This window comes from Lygodium microphyllum, chromosome 23, assembly GCF_053477565.2.
Source record: "Lygodium microphyllum isolate KBCC chromosome 23, Lygodium_microphyllum_v1.1.10, whole genome shotgun sequence".
Classification (NCBI taxonomy): domain Eukaryota; kingdom Viridiplantae; phylum Streptophyta; class Polypodiopsida; order Schizaeales; family Lygodiaceae; genus Lygodium; species Lygodium microphyllum.
The window spans coordinates 22,276,979-22,286,181 of NC_141157.1; the positions used below are offsets into that span (position 1 = coordinate 22,276,979).

The 9,203-nt window shown below is 41.6% G+C and overlaps 1 protein-coding gene across 1 annotated transcript; it reads left to right on the forward strand.

Moving 5' to 3' along the window:
• The first annotated feature begins 3,627 nt into the window (after positions 1 to 3,627).
• Positions 3,628 to 6,126, forward strand: LOC148015961 (wiskott-aldrich syndrome family protein, putative (DUF1118)). Its single transcript, XM_087664567.1, has 2 exons — positions 3,628 to 3,945; positions 5,672 to 6,126. Exons 1-2 carry the CDS (start codon positions 3,760 to 3,762, stop codon positions 6,098 to 6,100), a joined length of 615 nt encoding a protein of 204 aa, XP_087520693.1. The 5' UTR covers positions 3,628 to 3,759; the 3' UTR covers positions 6,101 to 6,126.
• Positions 6,127 to 9,203: the final 3,077 nt, after the last annotated feature.

Genomic DNA, 9,203 nt, shown 5'->3' on the forward strand with positions numbered 1-9,203 from the left:
GGCATTGTAAAGAGACCTACCACCATCCTACAAACTGTAAGTGCCAAATACCATGGCCTCAAGGGTAGCACTAATGAAACTCCACCTCAACCTTTCATAAGTCTTGTCCATATCCATATTGGCCAAAAGGAACTACCTCCTCTCTATGAAGCAAGATCCATTAATACCATGAGATTCAAAATAGGTTTGTGGATATTTCTACCATGAGGGCAAGGTCATGGATATTAGTACCACACATCTTCTAAAGAGCATCAAAGCATTCAATTGGGAGTCTGCTAGGATTGAGGGATTTCCATTTCGTCCTCCTTACTACAAACTCTAGTGATTATATTGAAAATGAGTGGGTGCGAGAGAGCAACATACCTCTATAAAGCACCCTCTCCTTACAAGGTGCTAGGAGCTCATTGAGGGCTTCCTCATAGCTTGTAGGATACTCAAGAGCATGACCAATAATTGTAGAAAAGTGTTTGAAAAAACTTGAAAATAGAGAAATAGCTGCTATGCATGACTCCATTGACATCTTGTATCAAGGAGATGGTTTCCTTGTGCTTCTTGGTCTTCAAGGCTTGGAAGGAAGCACAGGATATTGCCTCCCCTTCAATATTGAACTTAGCCTTTAGTTGCATCTTAAGACTATGAATTTTGGTTTCTTTTCCGAACTGATGATGTGCTCTCCAACATCTTATAAAAGCCATATGGGAAAGTCATCATTTCAGTGAGCTTCTGAATGAGCACTAAGTACAACAACGTGATAGTTAGTAATAACTATAGCCCTTCCATATTTTTTAGAGACCTTAATCACAACCTCCTAGCAGTTGTTTAGTCTTTAAGAGGGAGAGACAAACTTGTTTAGACTTTAAGACCTTAGTCATAGCCTCCAAGCACTTGTTTAGTCTTTATGAGGGAGAGGCAAACTTCACACCTGTTTTTCTCCAAGCTTCTTTCACATTATTTAAGTAGGTAGCCTCCCTTAGAAAGGAGGTATTCAATTTAGATGAAGTTGGGCTATGATTACTTGTAGCAACTTGGAGCACTTTATAGGTCACCTTTAGGGGGATATGATAAGATCCAATGATTTCCATCAACAACTACACCCTAGGCTTAGGCATTAGGTACCAAGATCCACGATTGATATAGACATAATCAAGCCTAGCTACCCTATAGTAGTCTCCTTTTTGGTGATTATGCTATGTAAAGGGTTGCTAATTTAGATTTGTAGAGATGTGAAGGATGTTGACTAGATCATGTATTACACAGAGAATCCCATGTCATTTTCTCTTCTATCAATCTAGTGCATGTTTCATGTGATATGTCACCTCATGTTGAAGTCTCCATCAAGGATGTAGGAGCATGAGACATCTTATTTTCTAGATCCTTCCATTTTTTCAATTAGTTACCTCCATTCAAGACAGTAAAGATGTTATGATCAACAAGAGGAAGGCATGCCATTTTTTTAAAGCAATTTTTTTCTTACCTTTAGTCTTGTCATAGCTTTCCTTCTTACATGGTGGTATATTTTCCTTACCACACTTCACCTTAACTAAGCAAGTTTTCATGTTGTGCCTACCTTCATCAATATCTTTCCCTCTTGCATCTTCCTAAATTTCTTGGATGCAATGGAGATTCTTGCTTCGTATTTTTGCACCTCCAACCTTTTTCCTTTAAACTCGAGTCTTGATAACCTTCGAAGAAATGCTCTTCTCCTTTTCTTTCTATTTGCCTTGTTGCTAGACCTTTTGTTCATCTACATCAAAACACCATAGGTAGACCCTAGCAAAATGGCTAACTTCATGATCTTCTATTGATGTGCACCAGAACATAATAGGTGGTCCCTAACAAAATGGCCAGCTTCACGGCAAGAGTCAAAGAAGAAGGAAAAAATTTAACTTCCACCAAAACCTCAAGTCCATGAGGATCAAAGAGCTCCAAAAACTTAAGAGGCTCCACACATTGATCCTAGAGAATGCAAGCATGCTTCTTTGCCTTAGCATCCCACAATAGGATGCCCATATTGCACACTAGCGCAACAGGGTGTCATCAGGGGAGAAATAGGGAGACCACTGTAGGACATGCCCACAGTTACCTTTTGTATCCAACAAGTGAACCCAAGATCTAGTCTCGTTTCTACTTGATCCCACCAAGGAAAATTAAAAGCCTTCCCCATGAATCTATGGAAGGAGAGAAGATCTTGTGCTGTATGTGGAGAGAAAATAACACTTTAGTCAATTTGCATAACATTGTTTAATATGGTATCGAGAGAAAGCAATAAGTGCCCTAAGGCTGTTCCTTTGATCTTGTAGTAAACATTTCTTTCTCTAGAGGCCTTGAGTTCTCCACGAACTTCTTTGTCCATTGCCTCCATATCAACATCATCTTGGCTCATTGTTGTAGGATAGTTCATGTCCATGGCTTCACATTGGCACCTCACGTTATTAGTCTATGGATTTTTGCAACACCTTGCCATCACCTTGCATCTTAGCAATGGTGGCATGCATGGGCTAGTAGTGCCATGTGTGTACACCAACCCAATCATGGCTTTGAATGCCTTAATGGCAATAAAGGCGCTTTAATGAGCCACTCCTTTTCGCACATGCTCCACATCTCTCTCTCTATGCCGCCCACAAACATCAAGTCCATGAGGATCAAAGAGGTCCAAAAACATCAAGAGGCTCCACACATAGATCCCAAGAATGCAAGCATGCTTCTTTGCCTTGATGATTCCATGGGAAGTAGTAGGGAGCAATCCCAACTCACTGTCCATCCAATCCAGTAGCCCGAGGAAAGGACATCCATATTGGGCACTAGTGTACCATGGTGTTATCAAGGGAAAATTGGGGAGACCAAGACATACCCCCATAGTTACCTTTTAACCACTAATAGATGAAGCCAAGATCTAGTCTCATTCCTACTTAATCCCACCAAGGCAAAATAAAAGCCTTTCCCACAATCCGTTTGAAGGAGAGAAGATATTGTGATGTATTTGAAGAGAAACCATTTGCTAAAGTCCTTCTTCATTGGGATCCTCCATGCCGTGAAGTTAAAGAACACTCTAGCTGCAGAGAATTTGCATAACATTGTTTAATATGATGTAGAGAGAAAGCAGTAGACACCTTAAGGATCTTCCTTTGATCTTGTACCAAACCTTTCCTCCTCTCAGATGCCTTGAGTTCTCCACGAACTACTTTCTCCACCGCCTCCATATCAACATCATCTTGGCTTGCTATTACAAGATAATCTATGTCCATGGCTTCACATTGGCACCTCACCTTGTTAGTCTATGGATTCTGTAGCACTTTACCATCACCTTGCCTCTTGTTGGCTTGCGGGGGGGGGGGGGACTTGTTAGTGCCATGTGTGCACATTAGCCCAATTGTGGCTAAATGGCAATAAAACCACTTTCATGCACCACTCACATCTCTCTCTCTCTCTCTCTCGTCTAGATTATCTCCCTTCAACAATTTCACATTGGCATGCAAGGGCTAAAGTTTTGCAAGTTGCCTCTTAAGGTCTTACCTCTCTTCATTAGAATTTGAACCTATATGCATTATGCCCTTTTTGATAAAACAAGGAAAATCAGGAAAATGTTGGAAGAGGCCACATGGCACGAGGTAATTGGGCCAAGGTATTCTGCGTGATGAGAGGCTGTGAAGCAACCATTACCTGCTCCTTCGTGTGATTGGGTTCGATCGTGCACTTTGAGGTCTCAGGAATCCTGATCCCCAGGTCTCTGCCCCAGTTCAAGAGGCAAGCTCTCGGGCTATGGCGGAGTCACTGTGTCTTCCTGCGGCGTTTCCTGCCTCTTCAGGCATTCGTCATTCGGTTGGCTCCCAGATCAACGGAGGACCAGCCAAGGCTAGCAGAAGGGGCAGCAGGCTTCTGGTCAATGCAGCCACCCAGGCGAGCGTCGAACCCAGCGGCGGCACGCGCTATGTCGGTGGCAAACGGGTAAGCGCTTCAAGCTTGCAATTTCCGGAATCCATTCATCTGTTTGTGTGTGCATTCTGTGACACTCACATAAGAAGTTCTTGACGTTTTCCCATACTGGAAATGGGGCTGTTTTCCCTTGTTTTTCCCCGTAGTGTTCGACATCATAAGCTTCTGTGAGGGAGGAACTGCATACCTAGCTAAGTGTGGTTGGAGGCAGGGGACTGCCGGCCCCCCAGGTGACCTATCTAGGTGTGCTGTGCACCCCGAGCAGAAGCTTATGATGTTGTTGTGATTCACAATGTGTGAATTTGTCTGACACTCATTGTGTCAGACCTTGCAGTTTCAGGCACAAGAATTTCCTTATTGCAAGCTTCATGTTGTCCCCATGTAGTAATTGATAACATTCCAGAATCCATTCATCTGTTTGCGTGCTCATTCTGCGAGACACTCACACCTTGCAGCTCCAGACACAAGATTTTCCTTGTTGGAAGCTTTATGACGTCCCGATGTAGTAATTGTTAACATTCCACAAACCATTTATCTGTTTGTGTGTACATTCTGCAACACACTCACACCTTGCAGTTTCAGACACAAGAATTTCCTTGTTGGAAGCTTTATGTTCTCCCCATGTAGTACTGTTAACATTCCAAAATCGATTCATCTGTCTGTGTGTACAGTCTGACACACTCAGACCTCGCAATGGTTGACACAAGAACTTCCTTGTTGGAAGCTTTATGTTGTCCCTGTGTGGTATTGCTAGCATTGTGAGCTGCTGCAAGGGAGGTACCACACACCTAGCCTGTTGCAGGGGGGGGGGGGATGAAGGTTCTGAGCCTGTTACAGTGGCGAATGGAATTCACCTGAAACTCCTGTCCCCTATTGCAGCTGGTTAGGTATTGGGCCGTTCTCTTGCACAAGCTCATCATATTGTCAGAGCTCCTGGAGTCAGAAAAAGATGATTCAGTCGGGACAATGTCTGAGACTTCATCTGTTTCTTTGCAAATTGGGATCTAGTCATGGCACTCATGCCTTTGCCTCTAATCATTTTTGAGCATCTTATAGCTATTGTAGCACTTGTTGTGCCCTTGCTATTCTGCCCACATTTTAAATCTGTTATCTAGAAATTGGTCTAATTGTGTTCTGTTTTGGCTCGTGTTGAGTGTAATTAGCCCTTGCTTTGTACTTTGGATCTACCTATACCCTGATGCATTGTGACAAGGTTGATTACCTTACCTCTGTGCATTTAGAATCATAACTGGCAGCCAAAAACTAATAGGGTGTCATGTCTATAACAGAGGTCTTTATTGTGTGCTTATCTTTGAACCATTGTGTCCTTATTGTGTGCTACTGAGGAAGTTAACAATCACAAATATTCCATTTAGTGGACTGTATATGACTTCTGGTGCTCATTGGATGAAATATATTGTTGTTGGTCACATGAAGATTTCTGTGTGGAAATGACAGCAAGCACTTGGATCACGGTAAGGCTAGTTATGGGTTGTACACATGAAACACTGCTCCCAAATGGCCTTGTCTGGGATTGAGCATTGCTTGGTTTTGTAAAAGTTTCCTCAGCAGATTGTGTACTACATGACCTGCACTAATCTTTGAAACACTGCAAATTAAGCCATGTATTCTCTTTTACAGCCTTTAGCTTGCCTTGGTTTTTATCAATACGAGGTCTCTCAGGCAAGCCGTTAATTTTCTTATCTGAACTCTTGTGTCAATTGCTGACCAACTGCAGGTGAAGGTCTTGCCATTTGGAGACAAGTCATCTAGCTTGAGGGACAAAGTGACAGGAGAGCCTGCTGCTGTGAAATTACTGTCAAGGGTGGAGCAACTAAGACTGTTAAGCAAGGCTGAGAAAGCCGGCCTTCTCTCTGCTGCTGAAAAGGCAGGGTTTTCATTGTCATCCATTGAAAAGCTGGGTCTTCTTTCAAAGGCAGAGGAATTTGGTGTCCTCTCTGCAGCGACTGACCCCAACACCCCCGGGGCTTTGTTGACCCTGGCCTTACTTCTACTGCTTGCTGGTCCAGCTTTTGTATACTTTGTTCCAGAAGAGGCAACCTGGCAGGTTGTACTTCAAACTGTGGTGGCTCTCATCACAGTATTGGGAGGCTCTGCTGCATTTGCTGCCTCCAATTTTGTGTCTACATTGCAAAAATCTGATTAGTTCATATTGTTCTTTAGCTTGTATAATCTGTGGTTCATACATCTTGAGAAAGGTTTGGTGCTGCTAAGCAAAGAGGAGGTCTCATTGTCTCAACAGATGGAGCTTCATAATCTGCTGGTTCTTATTGTCTCAATAGAAATTGAAGCCTCCCTATATGGCACCGTCCTCTCTCTCTCTCTCTCTCTCTTTCTCTCTTATGGTTGTGCTGAGATATCACACACCCACTCAATTACTCACTCACTCACTCAGTTTTTGCCGAGAGGAGTTCAAAGCTTTACATTAAAATGTAGCAGGTAATGTGTCATGTGAGAATACAACTCACAGCAAAAGCTTTAAGGCAAGATTGAATACATTGGTGGTCAATCTCATCAAGAGAGAATCAAATTAAGACTGCTGAAGTGACCTCCAAAGAAAATTCTAAACGTCAAAGGATGGGTCACAAAAAACAGCATGGTTGGAAGATCCTCAAAGAAGTAAAGTAACAATGTAAGGCAGTAGGAGCAATGGCAAAGAACCTAAGCAAGTCTTCTATGGTATCACGGGGGAAACAAGTCCATATATATGCAGGGACAGGGACCAAGATGGAGTGAGAGCAAGGGGAGACCTAAAGAATATCTTATGTTGTTTCCTGAGGCGGTATGTAAGATAATGCCCAAATGGGTACCCCAAATCATGCTTGGTAAGGGAGTTGCCTTCGGTAAGGTATTAACCAAATAGGAAAAGCCTCGACTGGAGAGGAAGCTTGCTTTAGCATATCTTGCCAAGATGCCCACGCCACAATTTCAGTAGTTTGCCGTCCATATCCCTCGAAGCATTGACATGCACTTGGACTCGCGTGGAGATGGCACTCAAGGATTCACCCATTTAGTAGTCTAACGTTCGAAGAGATAAATGTCTAGAAATAGGAGCGACTCGTTGTGAACTACAATTTAAGAGCTTAAAATGTTAAATCTAAAGGCTCTTGTTGATAGCTTCTTACCTATATATGAATTTGTATGACATTGTGTCCCTATAGCATATTTGGTAGAAGCAACCACAAAGAATATCGCATGGCAATGGCCATCAACCACATCATCTATAGAGTCAACATGTAAGCTCTTCTCAACCATTGATTTTAGTGGTGCAAAGAGTTGGCTTATTGAGTTTGTTGAGGAGTCCACTTGAGGTGCACAAAAGTCTTTCTCCAACTTTGAATAAGTTCAGTGAAGAAACCACAATCGAATGCCTTGGTAACCAAAAACTCATTCTTTCATAGAGATTGTCTAGTTATCGAATATTGAATAAGTTCAATGAAGAAACCACAATAGAATGCCTTGGTAACCAAAAACTCATTCTTTCATAGAGATTGTCTAGTTATCGAATATTGGTGGAATCCTATTTGGTAGTTCCACTAGTATAGTAGACAAAGGATAGTTCACAAAATGTAGCCTACTTTTTGACATACAACGAGAGGTAGAAAGATCTAAATGTATGCAACTCTTATGGATTCAATAATTGTGAGACACATGAAATGGCCAAGTTGATAAATTTCATGAATCAAAGGTTTTTCATGCAAATTTTTGAGCCACACATCGAACTACTTGTTGCAATGTGATTTTGACACAATGGATAATCCACAAGTCTAACTACATGACCTTACTCAAGTAGGTCAAGTTGGGGGGGAGGGGGTTTCTCAAGGCCAAAGCAAGTGATGATATCCCTACTCCTTCATTACAAGCATCTAAAATTTACAAAATTGACCCATAAACCTACAACTATACCAAAAAGCTTGCAACACATGCGTAATAACAACGTTAGTGCCCATTATTTTTGTGTATAAGAAAGGACGAGCAAGAGAGAAGAGAGTGCTTGGTCACCACGTATAGTAGAGCACCCAATTCACATCCAAATCCCAATTTGGCTAGCTTAAGGGAAGGAATCCTAGTTCACAAAGTCAATTGCCTTCTCAATATTCACATACAATATAAGCCCATTTTGTTGCATATATCTAGCATATTGAATATCAGTACACTCATTGATAGTCTTATCATTTTATCTATCTTGTAGACACAAAGTCATATTAAGGAGGATGTAGCCCATCATGCAAAGCGCGTTTGATTTGACCCAACATCTTAGTGACCACTTTGTAAATAAATTAGCATTAACATCATTGGTCTCTAAGCAAAGAGTGGTCCACAAAGCTATTCTTTAAGGAAACAATTTAACCAAAACCTCTCTCCATGATGCAAGCATAAGATTCTCATTCCACACTTGATTCATCATGAAAAATATATCAATAAAGTTTCAATATGCTCTTAAAAAATTCTACTATCAAACCATCCCATTCGAGTGATTTCAATTTACCTAGCAAGTGCAAAGCATCTTCTAACTTAATTATTAAAAGTTTCTTTCAAACCCAAATTGAGAAATAATGGGTTGAATATGATGTAAGAGAGTCAATGTAGCTTCAACCATACAAGTGACAAAGGAAGGGGCAACAAACATAATGCTTTCTACAACAACACTTTGACTCCATCAAAGATTGTGTCACATGACCAATTACATTTTTGACTTTGTAAATGTTTTCTTTTGTTGAGGCAAAGGAAGGTTGTTTAATAAATCTCTAGTAGGTTGGTGCGCTAAGTTAGACTGTTAGTGTAGGCATAAGCTAGAACTATGCCTAGTGTAGGCATAGGCTATGTGATATGCATAAACTCTAAGGCTAGTCTAGGCATGGGCTACCCATACACATAGGGTAATTTAGGCTAGGCTAAATCACATAAGCATAGGGTAATCATAGGCCTAAGCCTCATCATAGGTTAATCTAACCATAGGTTAGACTAATAGGCTAAGCATAGGCTACACTAGGCTTAACTGTGGAGTAGGTATTGGCCAAAGCCCAAGTCTAATCCTACACCTAAGTTTATGCATAGCCTAACCTCATACCCTATGCTAGCCTAGCCTATTCTTACCCTATACCTAGTCAATGCCTTCCTATGCCTAGTGTGTAGGCTAGGTAGGCATAGGCTACACATAGGCTAGCCTCAACATAGTTTAGGCTAAGCATAGGCTAGGCTAGGCTAGTCATTTGCTATGCATAGGGTAAGAATAGGCTAGGCTAGGC

Excerpts from the sequence above, each read along its gene's own strand:
- LOC148015961 (XM_087664567.1), top strand. The coding sequence starts at position 3,760 with ATGGCGGAGTCACTGTGTCTTCCTGCGGCGTTTCCTGCCTCTTCAGGC. Across the intron at positions 3,946-5,671 it reads GCTATGTCGGTGGCAAACGG|GTGAAGGTCTTGCCATTTGG; the intron begins GTAAGCGCTTCA and ends GACCAACTGCAG.